The sequence below is a fragment of the Aricia agestis genome, chromosome 18 (genome assembly GCF_905147365.1).
Source record: "Aricia agestis chromosome 18, ilAriAges1.1, whole genome shotgun sequence".
Classification (NCBI taxonomy): Eukaryota; Metazoa; Arthropoda; class Insecta; order Lepidoptera; family Lycaenidae; genus Aricia; species Aricia agestis.
The window spans coordinates 14,120,119-14,143,015 of NC_056423.1; the positions used below are offsets into that span (position 1 = coordinate 14,120,119).

Here is a 22,897-nt window from a genome sequence, read left to right on the forward strand (position 1 = left end):
AAAAAAAATACAAATGCTGTCAAGCTGAAATTTTGGGAACACTTATTTTTTACCATGATTTCTTTATTTTATTAACAAAATTCGCTAATATTTGACCTTGTCATCATCCCTATAATCAAATAGGGATGAAAATTATACTTATAAATGAAAATTATAAAAAATAAAAAAATCCAGATATTAAAAATAAAATTACTGTATTCAGAGGTATAATAATAATAACTCACACACCAGTTTCGGTGGCCGGTTTCATTGAAACCAGGCCAGTTAAGCAAGAGTAATTTTATAGTGCCCAAGTGTGTGCGCAGTACACAAGAGCACTGTCTATTCCTTTACTCTCATAACCTAGTGGGATGGACGACTGGCGAGAGATCAGGCGCAGGACCGACTTTATACATGCCCATCCGACGCATGGATCATCTTAATTGTCAGACAATCAGGTGATCAGCCTGCATTGTCCTAACCAAATTTGGAAATAACATGTTTCTGAATTGAAATGAAATTTGGAAATAAAATGAACTGGATCACGGAGGCGTCGTTCAGAGGTAAGTATAACAAAAGATCGAAAAGATAGAATAATAATGTCAGAATTGACAATTATTGTTGCCTCTGATGCCAGAGACGAAAAGGAGTTTTTTTAACCAGAATCTTCACAAATGACAAACATAGATTAAATTATAAACTATTTTTTAAGTTGCGATAAAGGTTACTCTAATTGAAATAAGAATGATTCAAAGAATGATCTCATAATGTGCCGTATTAGATTAAGTGTTAATGTTTTTGGTCTTATTCAAGGGAAAAGTATTCTAAAATATTGTTTTGTTTGTTATTACTATTATCATATGTAAATACAAAAATTCTAAGTTGTGAGGCATGCTATATCAAAAAAAATCATAAGTCCTAATGATAAATACATTATTGCGTTTTTTAGTGTGTATATAAACGTATGTACAAATATAATATACCACATAAAATTAAGCATTATTTTATCTGTCGTTTAGTAAAAGTTTCAAACCGATAGCTTTCATAGTAACGAAGATACACACAAAACAAAAATTAAATCTTTAACCGCCAATATCTCGAAAGTAGTCAAAAGCTACTTATCGCACTCTTCGTAAGGGCGGCAGATTGGCTGTCCATGATTTAAATGTCATTAACTTGTGAACTTTTACAAGTAAGACAAGCCTTATTTGATGCTAGCCCCTTCGGACTTTAATGGAAGAGACAGTTAGAGATAAATTGCCCATTTTCCTTGACCCAAAAAGAACACAACCTGACATAATCAGAGAGTAACATTCATAAGAAGTATTTGCTAAAAAAGTAAAAAAAAACTTAAGATGGAGTCAAAACATAGAAAAAGTATTGACATTCTGCAGACCCTTCATGGCAATGATGATGGGGGATGTTACCAAATTATTTGAATTAAAGGTCAGTTCCTCAATGGCACTTTTACTCGACCCTTCATGGAAATGATGATGGGGGATGTTACCAAATTATTTGAATTAAAGGTCAGTTCCTCAATGGCACTTTTACTCCAAGGAAAGTTACAAAATATACAAAGACGGCTTCCAGGTTCTTCCGGTTAAAGCCGTCTTTGTGTATTTTATATATGGAATGAAAACCAATAATTCTTGGCATTAGAGCTGTATAAAAAATGATTATACTGTTATAATAATTAAAAAATGCATTTTGAAACCTGGCATTAATGACATGATACTTGACAATATGAAGAATCGTGCTAAAAAGAATGCAGAGATTGATAAATAATTTGTGCTAAAACATTAGATGAAATATAAAAGTATGTGCCTCACATGCCCTAGTATTTATGCTAGTGTGGATAAGGCAAATAAGAAAGCAGCCAGTGGCTTATTATATTTTGTCGGCTGATTATGTCACAGCAGACTAACATCAGCTTTAGGGTTCTGCACAAATGTCAGAAATCAAGAATAACCGTAACTGTTGGTGCAACAGTGCGCGATACAATGATATTCTATGTTACTAACGTAACTAGATTGGAAGTTTACGGTAGCAACGCGTTGCCACTTCGAAGATGCCTGCAGGCATATCTTACATACATAATGACATAACGAATATATGACTTGACATTGTCTTGTGAACAAAAAAGTGGTTACGCATTTCTGAGAATCTTTTGTAAGACATTGCTACTCTAGTATTTTAGAAACTCATTGGCGCGATATGGATGGGGTCAACTTAAGAGCTCTGGAGTACTTAGGTTCCAGTGTAAATCATCCCTACTTTCAATTTGACGGCCACACGATTGTCACTTTACCAGATCCTCCAATGGTAATGTTATTTCGGAACGGATCCAACCGGACTCGGACAACAGAACCGTAGTTCAGCACCACTTGCCGACAAGCTCACTTATTAATCAAGAAGATCTACCGATTGCAGCGACGGAATACAACTCACTCTACTCAACTCAGCTAAGAAATTTCAAATTTTCCGCCAAAGCGAAATGACTTTTAAACCCGCCAGTTGACGTTATCGCCACATCAATAACCTCTGCCCAACAGACCATGAGAGAAAAAAGCTGATGAGGATAGGAGGTATTTTTTTACAAAAAAAAACACCCTGTATTATTGCATCAATTCATAGAGTTGCTGGTAAGGAATAATTTTATACTAACTAAACTTGAGAAAAGTGTTTTATTGTATATTATATGAGGCGTCTAGTTCCAGAAACCGCCAACTCCATTTTTTAAAGTTTTTTGACATTTGAATGTGGTTTACCTACCTCGCCTCGCCTTAATACCTCGCCAAATCCAATACAAAAAGCTGCCTAAATTAAACGGTGAATTTCAAAATCCGCCAGCTCCAATTCCGAGTTAGTTTCAGACCCCGCCACCTCCTGTCGACCAATCAGTGAGCTGCTTTTTTAATACAAATCATTATGGCGGAGGAGCGTCTTGCGTGTGTTTAGTAGTGTAATTTTATTTTGATTTTGGCGAAAATAATGTGTGATTTAGTAAAAAATGTGGAAAAAGCTGAACCTAATAAAGGCAGAAAAAGGAAAAAGCAACCAGAATTATGGGAAACGACCAAAAAGCGTGAGAAAAGGTAAGAGAAAGTACCACGATTTGTATGGCTAATCGTTTGAGATGACAGTTGGAATAATATACAGGTTGTTTTTTGTTTCTAATGTTATATGATTATGGCATGTTTTTTTTTATCCCGAATAAAACTACGGCGGATCGCTCAATGAATGAAAAAGATTTTTTAATAAAAATTTTGAACATGTTGGGTGCTGACTGCTGTTACTGCTGTATCGATGCCTTTTCAGGCAACCATTCTTGAAAAGTCTAATAATGAAAAATTAATAAATTAGTAGAATGTGCCTCCACAAAGAGTTCTTCCATACAAAAACACAAAAAATATATAAATATTAATATATTATTTTTATTTTATTAATAATTTATTTATTTAGGGCCAAAAACAGTTTTGCATTAATTACAACAATAGGTTTGGACATTTAAAAATACTAGCTACATGCAATAACTAATTACAATTGGTCACAACATGCAATTAACATCATAAAGTAAACAGTAAACACAATTTGAAATAAAAATAAACATATCGATAAAAATACAGATTTTAAAATAACAAAAAATATACAATTCATTAAGTTTAAATAACAATAATAAAATAATAAAAATAACAATAATAAGGGTTCAATTGTAAAATAAATTATAAAACGATTTTTAAATATAAATTATGTAAAATTTAAGTTAAAAATGCTTACTAAAATACTAATTAAAGCGGCAAGAGATATACACAATCTGTGAAAATTTCAGAAATCTAGCTATAGCGGTTCGACAACAACAACATTTTATTCTTGCCAAATGGGTAGGCAGAAACCATTGAACCTTACTGCCATATACATAATTAATACATCTTTTATTCCAGGTATACGCCTACTAATTTACCTACACCACCGACGTGCAGACATAATACAAAATCACTTAAATGTGGTAAATTTACAATGGCAGACTTAGGAAAAATTCACGCAGTATTTTATGCCCAAAAGAAAAAAATCTACCAAGATAATTTTATTTTGCAACATTGCATCCACAAAGACGTCAACCGACATCGGCCTAAGAATTCGTCACGTGTACCAAAAAAGATGAGCGTGGAGTACATACTACCAAAACCAACGAATGGAGGTCAAGTGCGTGTTTGTAAAGCAGCATTTCTGTCTATATTAGGCATTAAGAAAGACAGAGTATCCGGAGTTTTAAAAAGGTCATTTAAATCATCTGGAGCTCCTGCTAAAGAAAACAGAGGAGGAGACCGAAGATCTCAAGCAAATGCAGAAAAGTGTCTTGCTATTTGCTCATTCATCGAATCACTTAAGGGCTCTGAGTCTCATTATTGTAGAGGAAAATCTTCTAGTCGTATTTACCTGTCGAGTGAACTCAACATAAAAAAGTTATGGCGGATTTATAATGAAAGTGCAGAAGAGACAAAAAAAGTGAAGCAGTCATATTTCCGAAACATATTTAACACAAAATACAATATTGGGTTTGGATCACTTCGAACTGACTGATGCTCTCGTGGTACTGAGTTAAATGAAAGGATAAAAACTTCTAAAGATCCTATGCAAAAACAAGAGTTAATAACGCAGAAAAGAATTCACTCTTTGAGAGCGAAAGCCTTTTATAATATGTTAAAAACAGCAGAGGACAACGTGACAACAATTTCATTTGACTGTCAAAAGAACATGATGCTGCCTAAATTACCAGACCAATCCGCTTATTTTAGCCGACAAATAAATTTTTATAATTTTACGGTTGTTGTTGGTACCTCAAAAAATCAATTATTAAAGGGAAATGTTTTCATGTATTACTGGAATGAGTCAGAAAGTCCCAAAGGATCGAATGAAATAGCGAGTGCCGTATTTCACGCATTGAAATCGATTGATATTCAGCAAAATATCGATACAATTCGATTGTTTGCAGATGGTTGTGGAGGGCAAATTAAGAACAGTACAATGATTGCCATGTGTAGCAAATGGCTATTTACTCATGCTCCTCGACACGTCAAAAAATTCGAGATTATTTTCCCCGTAGTTGGGCACTCCTTTTTACCTCCAGATAGAGTTTTTTCCAAAATCGAAAAAGAGTTACGTAGAGTTGAAGTCATTACTAACCCGAAACAATACCTTAATATTTTAAAAACTCATGGAACGCCATATCATTTAAGTCAAGATGTGCCCATATATGATTTTAAAACACAATGCACCAATATCCTTAAGCCTCCAGGAACATGGCATTTTAAATTTAATTTATCAAAGAGATTTTTTATCACTCGTGGTCAAACCAATGTATTCGTGCAAGGAGAAGAGAATTATAGAACAGAATTAAATGAGCGAAAAATTATAACTAAAAAATCAAAAACCATTTCCAATATAGACCCAATACCTGTCCCATATGGAAATATTTTGAAAAAGGAGAAAGTTAATGATGTTACAAAACTGTTGGCCAAACATTATGGATCAGCATGGAAGGAATTGGAAGATCTTAAATTTTATGTGGACATTTTTAACCGTAATAGCGGCGATGTTGAGGCAGACGTACACGATCTCGAGTGTGAGCCCGTCGAGGAAAATGAAAATTTCATTTAGCATTGAAATTGTTTTGTTTACGTGAGACATGTCATGCAGTCTTTAATTACATATTTTGCTAACAAATAAACTGTTCTTTATTTAGAAAATAACTTTTATTCGATAGATAATACACTCAACAAATAGAACACTCTGTATATTTTTTATATTTATATCAATCACCGCCATCTCCAATATGATTGAGTTCCAGAAACCGATAACTCCGTCGGTAAGTTTCGAATTGAGCTATCTCCAAATTTCAATGCCGTTTTTTGCTAGTTTCGAAAGTTATATGACATTTTTTTTATAACATTAATATTAAAAAAGTAATGCGAATATAGATAAAAAGACACTAAACTCCCTAAGCTCATAAAAAAGCCTTAGTACTATTTTCATAAATACTGAAACCTACTTGCGTGCGGAGCTGACGGCTTTTGAAACTAGACGCCTCATATATAGTTACATATTTTATTAAGGAAATGTATGCAAAAACATAAAATGCGAAAAGTCTAACCTTTCCTGGATTTTATGCAAAATAAGAAAAGCAAAGTAAACTTTTAATTTACTAAATTAGTTACTTTTCAGGTTCGTTGTCTACTGAGAATACTGTCACAGCCATGAGCCAACGTCCTGGAAAATATGGATAAAACCTTTGACACTCTCGACACGGACCCTAGTGATTTGCGACGAGGAAAAATATTTCGAATTTAAAAAACACCTCATTTAAATTTTATGTGTAAAACGAAAATATTTTTTGAAACTAAGTATGTTGGATGCAGTCGTGCACCACCTTCAAAGGAAGGTTGGGTATGGAATCTAAGTGCAGTTGAACTGGTTTCGAACAACCTTATTAAAAACATAAAGACATAAAAAGTCTTGCCACACGTAGGTACTAGGTTGCAAAAAGATCCTTTACTTTACTTACTGTGGTGCTAACATAAACCCAACAGCTGGACAATTAATATCCCAAGGTATAATTTGAAAATGTAAACATAGAGAAAAGAAATTATGTAAATACAGCTAATTTGAAGCTTGAACTTTTGTATCCAATGGGGAAATTAAATTAGTGTGGAAAAGAAAAAGGATTCGATAGAATTTCTCCAATACATTTACCCGGTATATCATGAGTCATGACTTAAATAAGAATATTAAGGCAAATGTTTCAGTACATAATGATTTGTATGTGGAAGATAAATAACTAAATTTGAGATAATTTGTGCTACATAAACTCCATCATACAGTGTCTCAACCAGGAGGGGTCAAGCAACACCGAACACGTTTGAATACTTTGAAGACCGTACCATTGAACAAGTCTTTATCTGTTGAGAAAATAAATGATGTGATCAAGCTTATGGAGAAACAATTCGGGTTAGATTGGTAGGAGAACAATGAATTCAAGTTGTATAGGGATCTGATTTTTAGGGATAGTAGTGATAATGGTGAGGTTGAAGTTGAGGAAAGCGCAGAAAATGATTGTCAGTGTGACTGTTTAAACCAGACATAGGGCTTTATTTTTAATTTTATTGTAAAATATATATTAATTTTATATCACAATAAATATTTTTATGATTAAAGTACCTATTATTATAAATTGTGCTGTTTATTTTATCATCACCTAAGTCACGGCCACCGAAAGGTAACATGTCCATTATCCAGGTAAAAAGGTGGCATGCCCAGTACATCTTTAAATCAAAAGGTGACATGTCCATAGGTACGCAATAAAAAGTGTCATGTTCATTTGTTTTTATTTATTTTCTCATTGTTTTCAACGATTTTTTTAAATTAAAGTATGATTTGATTTAAATTATGACTTCAAAACGGACTTGATAGAGGGTTTTCAAGTCCACGGTGTGAAGAGGGGAGATCAAGGCTAATTGCTAGCTATGCCCTTGTTTTCATGATAGCAGGAATAATAAAAAAGATAAAGCAGCCTCTAGCCTATTTTTTTTCAAGTGGTTTTGCTACAGCAGATAGATTAGCTGTTATAATTATTACAGATGTAACTAAAGTTTATAAGTATATTAGTAATGTATTGATTATAATAATTTATCACACCTACTATCAATAATTATAATTATGATTGTTTCACTTTATATTTTTCCAGTTGTTACATTATTGTGTTATGTATGGCATAATATTAATTTACATTATGTATTTCAGGTACTACTGGTATAAATATTTCAGCTACAGTATGTGACATGGATGGTGTCAACAGGAGAGTACTTTCCATCTTGGGGTCATCTATGGAGCATCCATATATAAATATAGAAAATAAAGAAATTGCATCAATTTATGACACACCACATTTGCTCAAATGCTTTAGAATTATTATGTTTCTAAATATAACATTGAATGCAGTACAGATATAAACTCCAGCGTACAGACAGGAAGAGGTAAGTTATGACGAAAATTTCATATGACAAAGGAATGCTTGGAACCAGATTTGTTATCTGTGTGTGTGTGTGTGCGTGTGGAGTTTAATCACGTAACACAAGAAGAGTTCGAGAGAAGAAATAGACTCATACCAAATCACATTTTTGGCTCGAATGCAACGGCGATTGTTGAGTAATAGAACATATTTATTATTTATACATATTTACAAACGAGTAATAACTTCTTGTTTCAAATGCAGAGTTACAGCTTGAACAAATACAAAAACTTGATCAAACCTTTTCTAATGGTATTTGCTAACGACTACATAATTGAAATCACTAAATTATGTAGCAATATATTTTTTCTTTCTTTGTTTCTTTCTTCTTCCTTACTTGGACATATCGTCATCCTCCTGGCTAAGTGCAGTATCTAACAAACTGTCGTAACTACACTGATACTACCTTCGAAATCGTAGCTTCTTTTTGCATAAGTTTCTCTTACAATCGTATCGGTATCTTCTACCGTTAAAGAGATATCACATTATTGTAAAACGCTTACCTGTCAAAGTATGAGAAAAAAGTAATGCTAACTGTAGTATGTACATACGGTTGTATGATTTCCTCAAAAAACAGGCTTGCTGATGGGTGCAGTGGTCAGAATAAAATCTCCATTGTGGCTTCAACCCTCTTATACACTGTCAATAATGCTCAAGATATACAGGAAATAATTTTACGATTTTCGGTACTTAATCACGGGCAAAGTGAGGGGGATTCCGTGCATAGCTGCACTATTGGATACGCCTCCGTGGTCCAGTGGTATAGAGCGCGGCTCTTGACTCGGAGGTCGTGGGTTCGATTCCCGCGTTGGAAAAATGTTATTTCCAAGTTTTGGTTAGGACAATAAAGGCTGATCAACTGATTGTCTGACAAGTAAGATGATCCATGCGTCGGATGGCCATGTAAAAAGTCGGTCCTGCGCCTGATCTCTCGCCGGTCGTGTCGGTCTTCCGTTCCATTAAGTTATGAGAGTAAAGGAACTCTTGTGTACTGCGCACACACTTGGGAACTATACAATTACTTCTGCGTAGCTGGCCTTAAACCGGCCACCGTCACCGAAATCGGTGTGGGAGCTGTTATTATTATAGGATACGCTCTTAAGAAAAGTGGTGACATTATCGTACCAAGCCAGCTCCATCCAATATTCAAAATTGGCTAGAAGAAGCAAGCCCTATGAAGTGAATATACTTGGATATTCTGACTATAATTATATTAAACAAGACTTGCTAAAGTTCATTGATTTTATTAAAACTGTTCATTTTATTGTGATAAATAATTATGTTTCTAAGTTAAAAATATATAATTTCACATGGAATGTACTTAGATTAATTTGATAACACCTATAGAATTGTCGTTGTAACTGACTGCTCACACAGAAATGTAAAACAAAGTTCTCACAAAGTGACGTATCTGTTTTGTTCGAGCTTAACTAATTACCAAAGTTTTTAAAGCCTTTGCGATTCATATTAAAACATAAAGATAGCCGAAAGGATCTGAAATCAGTCAATAGTTTGATGATAAACCTAAAAATAAGAAATCCATAAGGCAAAATACATACCACTCAACCGAAAAACAATTGCCCTGCAATAGTAATACTTTTCAGTTACGACACTTAGCCAGGAAGACGATATGCGGCTTCAATGTCAGACGCTACAACAATGAAGAATATCGATGAATAATCACCGTGGTACATTAGAAGAAGCACCTATTGTGGTTTTTAAACGCAAGAGACGCATTTATCCTTGATAGAGGATTCCGTGACGCTTTTCTTGACTTAGAAGAAACTTCGAACCACATATGCCGAAAACTAAAAGGCGACATAAAACTCAATTTACCACGGAGAATGCCAACACGCCTAGACTCATTACAATGGTTCGACGGGTGATTGAGACGGTCGCTTTAAAAGAGACTTAAGGACACATTATAGGAATACGTATTTGACCTATTTTAGGATCGCTGCAACTCCCATAAATGCTTTCCGAGAACTATAACTTGACAGTCCATATTCTGAAGCGTTTATAAATATAATAAATAGGAACATGCATAACCCCAACCTGGAGGCCTATCCTTTTATAAAACTATCATGTTTCCAGAATACTTTATAGTAAGATTACAATAACATTACTTTGATACGTACCATGAGCTTTTATAGTATATGAAAACAATCTTCGTTTACCACTTTTCACTAGAGAATATAGTGAATTTGAAAAGTTTTCTATTATATCTGAAAATAAATCAATAAATTACATATAACAGCGTTAAATTGTTTACTATAATAATTAAATTAAACGTTTTTGCAACAAAATATATTACTGTAACTGCCAATAAGAAATGTCCATACTGTGGAGGAAGTCATGTCCTAGATCAATGCCCTGAGTTTTTTAATCAAGAACATATTGATAGGGTTGATTTTATACGGAGTAAGAAATTTTGTTATAATTGTTTTGGTGCCTATCATAAGGCTAAAAGATGTAGGCGTCACAATGCCTGTCAGAGGAGTAATCAACGACATCACACGTTGCTACATGCGGAAAATAGTTTGCCAAGTTCTAAAATTCGAAACCGTAATTATTATTATTATAGTAAGAACATAAATAATGGAAAACCATCGATCGGTAGCAAGAATATTAACAGCTTTTCGAACTCTGTCGCACCCGTAGACGATGGAGAAGTAATATTGCCTACTGCGTTAGTAAGAGTAGAGACGAAGAAAGCTTGTGCATCTCTTGGAACATTACTTGACCAAGGATCGCAAGCCTCACTTATTTCCGAAAAGGCTGTCCAGTTGTTAGGACTTCGCAAGATTCCTGTAAAAAGAGTCCTGTCAGGAGTGGGGGGAGAAGAACAGACGTTGTCAGTCGAACACATGGTCGAGCTAACGATACAGTCCACTGCTAGAGAATTTTGTTGTAAAATCCAAGCCTTTTTTTTTTTTTCGCAGAGAAATGCTGTGACGCATTCGACGCAGGGGATGGGGACTCCCACTGCGGATATGTGGGGCTCGCCGCGGCGAAGATGGTGAGTGCCGCGGCCCTACCCACTAAAACTCTGCGGTGCTCCTCTCCACCACTTTTAACGGTGACGTGGGAACTGTACAGACCACCGTCCACACCACATCACCGTCAGTGGACGTCTGCTTGTTGCAGACTCCTCTCAGTGGGGGCGTTTACTCGCCCCCCAGGCCAAACAGAGTCCCCTGTAGGGGCTTGCTTAGACCATTCCACTGCCTTTTGTCGCGATGCACACGAGCAGTAAAATCCAAGCCTGTGTTCTGAATAGTTTACCCTCAACCCAATCCTCAAACTCTACTGACAGAATTAAAAAGAGTTGCTGGCCAGATTCATTATTTTTAGATTTAGCTAATCCCAACTATGATAAACAGACTAATGTAGATTTAGTATTAGGTGCCGATGTGTATGGCCTTATTTTGCACAATGGCATCACTCGTGATTCGTCTGGCAATTTGACCGCTCAGAATACAAAACTTGGTTGGGTTGTGTCGGGTAGAGTACCAGCCAAAACTAAGTACACACAACAATATGCTCGGGAAGGTAGAAGGTACTTTTGATACGAATTTTGAATTGTTAATTTTTAGTATAATATTATTATAATTGTTCGGGATTTTTGTGTTGTTCAATAAGTAATGTTAAGTTTCATACACTTAAGGTTTTAATTTATATCAATTATTGTACTATGTAGAAGGGTCTCAGTTTTGTTTGCTACCGAGATATATTAGGTAGCTTTTTGTAACGATTTTATTGTTATTGTAATGTACGTACCAGTATAGTCTACACTGTGCAGGTATCATGGTGGGCGGTTTAGGAGTTATGAATATACTAGATACATTCATGGTGGGCGGAATGTCGAACGTAGTATTTGTCATATTTGAAGTAGTTGTCTATTGAGAAAATATTGAAAAGAGCTATGTAGAGATTCGTGCAATAATAATCTAAATAAATGTTTAGAGGACCTTTAGGTGTTTTCTTGATAATGGATACCTAAATTCTCATAGAGATATCGCTGTTTCCTGTAACCGATCCTTACAAGCGAAGGAGTACTCTAAACGAAAATGGCAGGAGGTTGCAGAGATACTGAATGCTCAAGTCGCCGGCATTGCAACTGAGTAAAATCGAATTATCTAAATTGAAAATAAAATTAGATTCTGAAAAACAAAACACAGCGCCATGTATTGAGTGTATTTGCAACTTGCTTAAGAAACAATTAATTGATACATTTTATTCGTTTACATTCACGACATAAGCGAATAATTGAGATAATAAGATTACGATAAATAGCAATTACGTGGGACAAAACAATATGAATAGGCAAATATTATACATTATATTATATGTTGGAGCCGACTGATTTAAATAGCCGTTCAATCAAACAGCTAGCCCTTTGACTGAACAACGCCATTCAATCACACGTCTAGCTTTTAGATTGAATATTTTAGTCGCTCAAAACGTTCAACACTACACCTGATTCACCGTTGTCTAATTGAAGTAGTTCAGCGCGCACCGCTGCGGCGCTAGGTGCGTTTTATTTACAATATGGCATTAACTAGCAGGTGTTTGTTGTATTGTTTGTGGTTGTTTTTCGGAAAGAAAGTAGTTAATAAAAGTTACAAGTGTTATTAAAGAGACAAAAATTATGAAGGCACATACGAGTGAATCAAAATTTCAACAAATATTCGAGGAGAAATTACGGGATTATGAAATACATCACCAAGGTATTTATTGCAATTCCATAAATAATAAATCAGCTATAATTATTGTATGTGCTAAATATGTTCAAAATTAGTTAGAATACAGTTTTTTCAAAAGGGGTTTTTTTAAATTAAATTTCTTAATATTTGTATACAATTCGATAACTTATGCAATTAAAAGCAACTTTTGTTATGAAACCACTTTCATAAACGCAATATTTAATATCAGGTATATATCAGGTATATCGAACAAAGTTGTCTCCCGATGCGTACAAACTACGAAAGACTGACGTCATACTTTCGTAGCACTTTGTATGGAGCGTTTCGGGCAGGTCTTTTTTATGGGATATTTGAATTGTCATATCTTGGTGAATTTTTAAGCTATCAGAGTCATTCTTTCAACGATGTTTCTATTTTTTAAGTGTCCTTTAATTACCGATAAGAAAAAAAAATTGTCATGATGCCTATTCAGTTTTCCTTCTGGAACAGTTTATTCTTCGGCAACAGTTCAAAATATGGCTTATAATGTAAAAGAAATAAGCCAAGAATTTGCAGAAATATTTAAAAAATAACATCTTATATAATTTTCAAAAGTACGTTTAAAAAAAACGCCGACATACGGCTCAAATTAACCTTCTTTTTTGGATGGATGGATGGAGATGGACTACATTCACAATAATAAAATTAATAATATTGTATTAAAATTACCCTTGGTGCGAAAGCCTATATTATATAAAGAGGACAAAAAAAGGATATGGGCAAATAGCCCATAGACGGACTCAAACTGTACCTATTAATAAATAAAAAGAAACTACTTTTTTATCGTTTAAAAAGCGAAACACCGGCTCAATCGTTTTCGAGATTTGAACAAAACATTCCGCTAGTTATTTTTATGTAAGGGTTGCAGTCCTGTTATAATAATATTATCGCTTGCGCGCGGATCTGGTCCGCACGTGGGTGGAAACAAGCTCCTGGCAGCGAGCGTGTTGCCCGCATGACAGAAAATATCTGTAAAATGATGACGGCTTGAGACTTGCATGAGGAGCCGGGCCCTGATTTACAATGTGAATTCGACTCGAATTCGGAAACCTCATCGCGCGTCATCCAATAAACGCTCGCCGCGCTAGGCATTGACCAATGACTGCACGGTAAAGTTTCCGAATCCATGTCGAACAGGAACCGTGGATCACCCGGCAGATCTACGCGTGGACGATGAGTGATAAAACGCATTACAGGAAAATGTGCGTACCTTGTACTCGTCGGTGGTGTAGACGATGATCTTGCGGTGCGTGTCGCCGGCGACGAGGTGCGTGCCGGCGGGGCTGTAGCGGGCCGCCGTCACGCCGCCCAGGTGCTCCAACTCCCGCAGTGGCGACAGCGACGCGCCCGCCAGCACGTACACGTGCACCTTGTTGTCCAGACCTGGAAAAGACTTTTCTTCTTATAATATGACACGAATAATCTAAAAGCCAGCGACAGACACACTTTCGTCATTTTACAAAATGTGTGACCAGATTTAGGGTGAGGTCTACGGCCACGCGTATTATTTTATTTTATTTTCTTTATTGAATACCAACAGCGTATTACAATTTGGAGCTTAACACTAAACATGTAACAATTAGTATGGCCAGTAACAGGTATTACATTGTTTGTCAAATTGTAGTGCTATGTATTTAACATTATAATAAAAACTATTTCATTAAAATTAGAAGACCGTCATCGTTATTATCAACACAATAAGGTCTTGACATGGTTACTATTTAATAAGCTAGTCAACTCCCAGTATTGTGGTTTTAATAAAATGTAAAATATTTTTGTCTTAGCTAATTAATTATATTAATATAATGTATGTGTGTGTGTGTTTGTGTGCAAGTAAGTGTGTATGTGTGTGTGCATGTGCGGCACCCTAGCCCTACGACACGAAGTCTTGGGATCAGTGAAAAATACCATTAGGGTACCGCATGTAAGGTTTGTACATACAACATGTTTATGCAAATTCATTCCTCTTTTTTTTTTCTTTAATTAAGTATCATTTTTTAATATTTTTATAACTTCACTCTTGAATTTCGTTTTAGTATTGTAAGCAAATAGGTCTACAGAATTAATTTTTTTTGTGTATGAGCGACTTATACGTGATATAACAGAGTTCTGTCCATAACTAGTGTTTGATGCAGGTATGTGCAGTAGGGGGGTGTTTCTAGTGCGGAATTTTGGCGTGCGGAAGGTAAGTTGTGACACGAGATCAGGGCAATCTATTTTACTATTAGCGATGTCGTACAGTAAACATAAGTCAAAAACAGTACGTCTCTGCTCCAGGGGCAAGAGATCAAACTCAGCGCAGCTCTCGGCGTAGGAATCAAATCTTTTACCACAGCGGTAAGTCAGGTAAGTTGTAAATTTTTTCTGAATGCGTTCCAGGCGACTTTTATATATGATGTAATGAGGGGACCATATCGGACTATTGTACTCCAAAACGCTCCTCACGTATGCGGAATAAACGATTTTGAGTGATGAGATGCTTAAGAATGACTTAGACGTCCGAAAAACAAAGCCCATATTCTTGTAAGCTTTACAAATTACGTTTTCAACATGGTCCGAAAAAGTCATTTTACCGTCCAGATATACACCGAGGTCCTTAACGATACGTTTTCTTTGAATTAATACACCATTCATGTAATAATTATGGGTTATGGGCTTTGGTTTCCGAGTGAATGTAATACATTCGTATTTAGTAGAATTGACAGTGATATTATTGCGAGTATAATAATTGAACAAGCTGTCAAGGCCTGCTTGGAGCTGTAAACAGTCCTGGATCGAATTAATCTTGCAAAAGATTTTTTTGTCATCCGCATACATGAGATAGTACAAAATATGTTGGAGGCACGAACCAATATCGTACAAATAGGCGTTGTACAGCAATGGTCCCAGGTGTGAGCCCTGTGGAACTCCAGTGGGCATCTCGATATAGTCTGAGCGATAACCGCCCATTACGACAGCCTGGGATCGATTCGATAGGTAAGATTCCATCCACCGAAGCAAATCCCCGTGGATACCTAGCTCCTGGAGCTTTTTTAGAAGAATAAGGTGGTCTACCCGGTCGAACGCTTTTTCGAAGTCTGTGTAGATAACATCTATTTGTCCACCGCGTTCCATATTCTCTAAAATAAAGGAAGTGAAACAGGCTAGATTAGTAGTCGTCGAGCGATGCCTAAGGAAACCGTGCTGTTGGTAGGGGATCGATCGGTGAAGTGTCGGATAAATAAAATTAAGTACTACTTTCTCCATTACTTTAGCAGCCGTGTTTAAAATAGAGATGCCCCTGTAATTTTTAACGTCCATACGAGAACCTTTTTTATGTATTGGAACGATATGGGCTACCTTCCATTTCTGTGGGAACACACCATCACGCAGCGATCGATTTATCAAGATGGTCAATGGAGTAGCTAGAGATTTAGAGCAGCGTACCCAAAATAGAGATGGGAGCATATCACTGCCGCACAGCTCCGCGTCGAATATGTCGTTGTGCAGCCAGCTCTCCGTCAGAACGATAATGTCGTAGTCGTGGCAGAGAATATTGAGCCTTAGGTCCGCGCACTTAGTTCTAAGCCCGCGTACATTTTGATAATAAATGTTTAGGAAGTTGGCACCCATTTAAATATAAGTTTATTATTATCCGTTCGCTCCTCGCTTACTGCATTGTATCGCCTCTTTATAGCTACAATGTACGACAAGTAATTTAAATAATAAAAAATAAAAAAGAAGCTAAAAAACATAGATGTGTTATATTATATATTAATGCTGGAGACCGCCACTTCCACAAACCAATGTAAGGTTTAATAATATTAAAATGCCTAAAGTTAGTCAGTAGGATTAAGTATTTCGTGCGAGTAAAAGTCCCGATCGATATAATATAATGATTTAATGTGACGACGAAATGTCGGTAGTACGAAAATTTTTGAACCGATCGACTATCGCATAGAAACTGGTAAACAAGACCGCCCGCTGTTAAAGTACATGCGCTCATTACGGGTGCACTCTTTGGACTTAAACATTTTAAGTAGAATATACCAGTGTTTGGTTTCTTGTAGAAGTAATTTAATAATGTGTGAACAGAGCGTATAAAAATTCTGTATGTTAAAATTATGTTTTTGAGTGAGTTATACGCAAGACTATAAAATTTAAACGTTGCAACATGTTGTGGGTTATTATTAATTAGTTTAGAAATTACATATTGAGTAAGGTATAATTTGATTAAAGAAACAAAACGACTGTTTTTCATATAATGCGCTAAGTCAATCCAGAGAAAAAGCGCGCACCTTGTTAGCGTATCGTTAATCTTGTAAAGGTGCAAGTCATTTGCAATGCATATTTTTTTGCATCGAGTCAAAGAGTAAGTAAGAATAGACTCGCAAATGCGAAAAATTATTGACCATATTGAGGCGTCTAGTTCCAGAAACCGCCAACTCCATTTTTTAAAGTTTTTTGACATTTGAATGTGGTTTAAAAGAAAAAAAAAGTAGTTTACTTGTCTCTAAGTACTCAGATCCATACCTCGCCAAATCCAATACAAAAAGCTGCCTAAATTAAACGGTGAATTTCAAAATCCGCCAGCTCCAATTCCGAGTTAGTTTCAGACCCCGCCACCTCCTGTCGACCAGTCAGTGAGCTGCTTTTTTAATACAAATCATTATGGCGGAGGAGCGTCTTGCGTGTGTTTAGTAGTGTAATTTTATTTTGATTTTGGCGAAAATAATGTGTGATTTAGTAAAAAATGTGGAAAAAGCTGAACCTAATAAAGGCAGAAAAAGGAAAAAGCAACCAGAATTATGGGAAACGACCAAAAAGCGTGAGAAAAGGTAAGAGAAAGTACCACGATTTGTATGGCTAATCGTTTGAGATGACAGTTGGAATAATATACAGGTTGTTTTTTGTTTCTAATGTTATATGATTATGGCATGTTTTTTTTATCCCGAATGAAACTACGGCGGATCGCTCAATGAATGAAAAAGATTTTTTAATAAAAATTTTGAACATGTTGGGTGCTGACTGCTGTTACTGCTGTATCGATGCCTTTTCAGGCAACCATTCTTGAAAAGTCTAATAATGAAAAATTAATAAATTAGTAGAATGTGCCTCCACAAAGAGACTGAACCTAAATAATTATTGAGTTAAATCGGCCAAGTGCGAGTCGGACTCACGCACGAAGGGTTCCGTACCGTAATAGACCAAACATAGGCAAAAAATTGTGTTTTTGTATGGAAGCCCTGCTTCCATACAAAAACACAATTATATAAAAAAAAATATATAAATATTAATATATTATTTTTATTTTATTAATAATTTATTTATTTAGGACCAAAAACAGTTTTGCATTAATTACAACAATAGGTTTGGACATTTAAAAATACTAGCTACATGCAATAACTAATTACAATTGGTCACAACATGCAATTAACATCATAAAGTAAACAGTAAACACAATTTGAAATAAAAATAAACATATCGATAAAAATACAGATTTTAAAATAACAAAAAATATACAATTCATTAAGTTTAAATAACAATAATAAAATAATAAAAATAACAATAATAAGGGTTCAATTGTAAAATAAATTATAAAACGATTTTTAAATATAAATTATGTAAAATTTAAGTTAAAAATGCTTACTAAAATACTTATTAAAGCGGCAAGAGATATACACAATCTGTGAAAATTTCAGAAATCTAGCTATAGCGGTTCGACAACAACAACATTTTATTCTTGCCAAATGGGTAGGCAGAAACCATTGAACCTTACTGCCATATACATAATTAATACATATTTTATTCCAGGTATACGCCTACTGATTTACCTACACCACCGACGTGCAGACATAATACAAAATCACTTAAATGTGGTAAATTTACAATGGCAGACTTAGGAAAAATTCACGCAGTATTTTATGCCCAAAAGAAAAAAATCTACCAAGATAATTTTATTTTGCAACATTGCATCCACAAAAACGTCAACCGACATCGGCCTAAGAATTCGTCACGTGTACCAAAAAAGATGAGCGTGGAGTACATACTACCAAAACCAACGAGTGGAGGTCAAGTGCGTGTTTGTAAAGCAGCATTTCTGTCTATATTAGGCATTAAGAAAGACAGAGTATCCGGAGTTTTAAAAAGGTCATTTAAATCATCTGGAGCTCCTGCTAAAGAAAACAGAGGAGGAGACCGAAGATCTCAAGCAAATGCAGAAAAGTGTCTTGCTATTTGCTCATTCATCGAATCACTTAAGGGCTCTGAGTCTCATTATTGTAGAGGAAAATCTTCTAGTCGTATTTACCTGTCGAGTGAACTCAACATAAAAAAGTTATGGCGGATTTATAATGAAAGTGCAGAAGAGACAAAAAAAGTGAAGCAGTCATATTTCCGAAACATATTTAACACAAAATACAATATTGGGTTTGGATCACCTCGAACTGACGTATGCTCTCGTTGTACTGAGTTAAATGAAAGGATAAAAACTTCTAAAGATCCTATGCAAAAACAAGAGTTAATAACGCAGAAAAGAATTCACTCTTTGAGAGCGAAAGCCTTTTATAATATGTTAAAAACAGCAGAGGACAACGTGACAACAATTTCATTTGACTGTCAAAAGAACATGATGCTGCCTAAATTACCAGACCAATCCGCTTGTTTTAGCCGACAAATAAATTTTTATAATTTTACGGTTGTTGTTGGTACCTCAAAAAATCAATTATTAAAGGGAAATGTTTTCATGTATTACTGGAATGAGTCAGAAAGTCCCAAAGGATCGAATGAAATAGCGAGTGCCGTATTTCACGCATTGAAATCGATTGATATTCAGCAAAATATCGATACAATTCGATTGTTTGCAGATGGTTGTGGAGGGCAAAATAAGAACAGTACAATGATTGCCATGTGTAGCAAATGGCTATTTACTCATGCTCCTCGACACGTCAAAAAAGTCGAGATTATTTTCCCCGTAGTTGGGCACTCCTTTTTACCTCCAGATAGAGTTTTTTCCAAAATCGAAAAAGAGTTACGTAGAGTTGAAGTCATTACTAACCCGAAACAATACCTTAATATTTTAAAAACTCATGGAACGCCATATCATTTAAGTCAAGATGTGCCCATATATGATTTTAAAACACAATGTACCAATATCCTTAAGCCTCCAGGAACATGGCATTTTAAATTTAATTTATCAAAGAGATTTTTTATCACTCGTGGTCAAACCAATGTATTCGTGCAAGGAGAAGAGAATTATAGAACAGAATTAAATGAGCGAAAAATTATAACTAAAAAATCAAAAACCATTTCCAATATAGACCCAATACCTGTCCCATATGGAAATATTTTGAAAAAGGAGAAAGTTAATGATGTTACAAAACTGTTGGCCAAACATTATGGATCAGCATGGAAGGAATTGGAAGATCTTAAATTTTATGTGGACATTTTTAACCGTAATAGCGGCGATGTTGAGGCAGACGTACACGATCTCGAGTGTGAGCCCGTCGAGGAAAATGAAAATTTCATTTAGCATTGAAATTGTTTTGTTTACGTGAGACATGTCATGCAGTCTTTAATTACATATTTTGCTAACAAATAAACTGTTCTTTATTTAGAAAATAACTTTTATTCGATAGATAATACACTCAACAAATAGAACACTCTGTATATTTTTTATATTTATATCAATCACCGCCATCTCCAATATGATTGAGTTCCAGAAACCGATAACTCCGTCGGTAAGTTTCGAATTGCGCTATCTCCAAATTTCAATGCCGTTTTTTGCTAGTTTCGAAAGTTATATGACATTTTTTTTATAACATTAATATTAAAAAAGTAATGCGAATATAGATAAAAAGACACTAAACTCCCTAAGCTCATAAAAAAGCCTTAGTACTATTTTCATAAATACTGAAACCTACTTGCGTGCGGAGCTGACGGCTTTTGAAACTAGACATTATACTGAGAGTTGTTTTTACAAAATATGTTATGTAGTAGTTTAAGATTATTGTTAAAGGCTTATTGAGATGAAAGGAAAAATTAAGCCTTAAGTTGTTAACTAAAAAGTATAGGAAAGTAAAAAAGTACTTGGTAGAATACCGTAACACGTTATCGGATTTTGAGAAGGTCCTTTTCCTGCGTGATTTGAAAGGCCGGTTTCGTGTCTTCTTTCCTTACGTAGATCCTTCCGTTTTTTGTCCACACGTATTTGAAACTGTGCTGTTTCGCAAAATCTCGGGCTTTCTTTAACAGTTGTTTATTGAGATAAGTCAAGTGTTCATTGACGTAGATTCTAGAAGTATTGTCAGTCAAGCCGAGATCTTTGGCCGTGAGCGGGGACTTGCGGGCACCGGAGATCATATTATCCTTTAGCAGGCGAGACCTCAACTTCACGATTATGTTCCTCGGGCGGCCTGGCTCCTTGGATCTGGGGGTGACACGGTTAACTTCCAGGACATCTTGCGGGAATAGTGATACGCCGGAGTGCTGAGCGATGCTTAGGATGATATCGAGAAGGTTTTCGGACTTCTGTTCTATAACACCTACGATTTCTAGGTTGAGTAATCTATCTCTCTGGTTGTTTTGGTTCAGCTCGATTTGTAGAAGTTGATTTTCACTAGACAGAGATTGTATCCTAGCTTCCAGCGATTGTATAGCCTTTCTTTCAACTGTGAGTGCGTCGACTTTCTTATTTGTGGTCTCCTGCTGATTACTATAAAATTGTAATGAGTCTTCCAAATCTGAGATTTTTTTCGAGGTCTCCTGATGCTTCAATTCCAGCGAATGGACGGATTTTTTAAATTCATTGTATTCTTGGCGAACTGTATTAATTTCTGTTTTAATTTCAGCAAAGGACGAACTCAGTGATGTCGTTAGTTTGTCAAGGTCAGCCTTCAGCACAGATTCAAATTCAATTTTCATCTTAGTGAAATTATCTTGCAACTCGTTCTTCCAGTCGTTCATCATAGTTGTGACTTTCAAGGTGACTTCATCAATTGTTTCCGCAAGATCGTCGGTGTGCTTTCGTTTTGGACGCAGGGTCACGTTATGATCCTCAACTGACTTTCTGATGTCAGGATTCGAAGCACACTTGCCACTATTATTCGGTGATCCGAGCATTCTTGTTGTTGCGCCTCTGATTTCTTGTTACTCTTTGACGAGCCTATATATTTGGCGTACAAAGGAAATTGGTTCGTAACACACGCAGTATAAAGTTGATACTTCAATGACGGCAGTGGAATACAACCGAGAACGCGTCTGCACTACACGATGTTACGATTCTAACTGGCTGGATTATAATTGCCGTAACCAACATTTTCCCCGATTTTGAGTTAGTTACATATTCGGAATCGCTGTATCGAGATCTATTAGTACGGGAGCCCCAGAACATTTTTTTTTATTACTATCAAGCTACATTTTTTGTGAGTAGCTTCATTTTGATAAGATGAACTACATTTTTATCTACGAAAAATCTTGAAATAAAAATAAAAAAAAATAAAATAAAATACGTTTATTACAGACTATCACAGCCCATAGCGGTTAGTAATTAACAATAATGTTAGTAATAATAAAAAGTAATGAAGTTTAATTTCACTATTTGGCGTATTTGCGCCACGGCACCGGCGCACTAGAAACATGGACATGGACGTGCTCCCAGTGCGCCGCTATCGCGCCGTCAGCTTGCCCACATATCACCTTCAGTATGCTGTTGTCACTCTCGCGAACTCTGTATATCAGTGACGCTGTACGCTTGCGTAAAACTGACGGAAAGTCGTCAGTTCTAGCGTCAGCGAACATGCCAGATGCACTGCAGTATCGCGGGAGCGCCAGCAGCACCCTGAAAGCGTTATTGTATTGGACACGAAGATCGTCAAACGCCCGCCTCGTATATGCCACCCACAGGGCGCATGTATACAGTGGTTGACAAAAAACTTTAAAAAGTGCAATTTTGACCTCCACTGTACACCGCGTCGTTCGTTACTTTATTACACAGATCGTTAATGTAGATATTAAATAGGGAGGGCGAAGTTAGTCCACCTTGCCTCAAGCCACACTCAAGCTTGTACACCTCGGATAGCTCTCTACCCCACCTAACCTGATTAGTCTGCTCGTTGTACCAATATTTGAA

At 35.7% G+C, this 22,897-nt stretch overlaps 1 protein-coding gene and 1 long non-coding RNA gene across 2 annotated transcripts in view; one reads left to right on the top strand and one right to left on the bottom strand.

Moving 5' to 3' along the window:
* LOC121736086 (actin-interacting protein 1) overlaps positions 1–22,897 on the bottom strand; it is a 111,033-nt gene that overhangs the window by 3,783 nt on the left and 84,353 nt on the right. The window contains exon 11 of the mRNA XM_042127146.1: positions 14,000–14,172. Coding sequence (XP_041983080.1) covers positions 14,000–14,172 — 173 coding nt within the window. The remainder of the gene's footprint in view (positions 1–13,999; positions 14,173–22,897) is intronic.
* LOC121736104 lies at positions 7,789–16,238 on the top strand. The gene is made up of 3 exons (XR_006036973.1): positions 7,789–8,013; positions 14,414–14,419; positions 16,227–16,238. It is a non-coding gene; the product is annotated as an uncharacterized LOC121736104 (long non-coding RNA).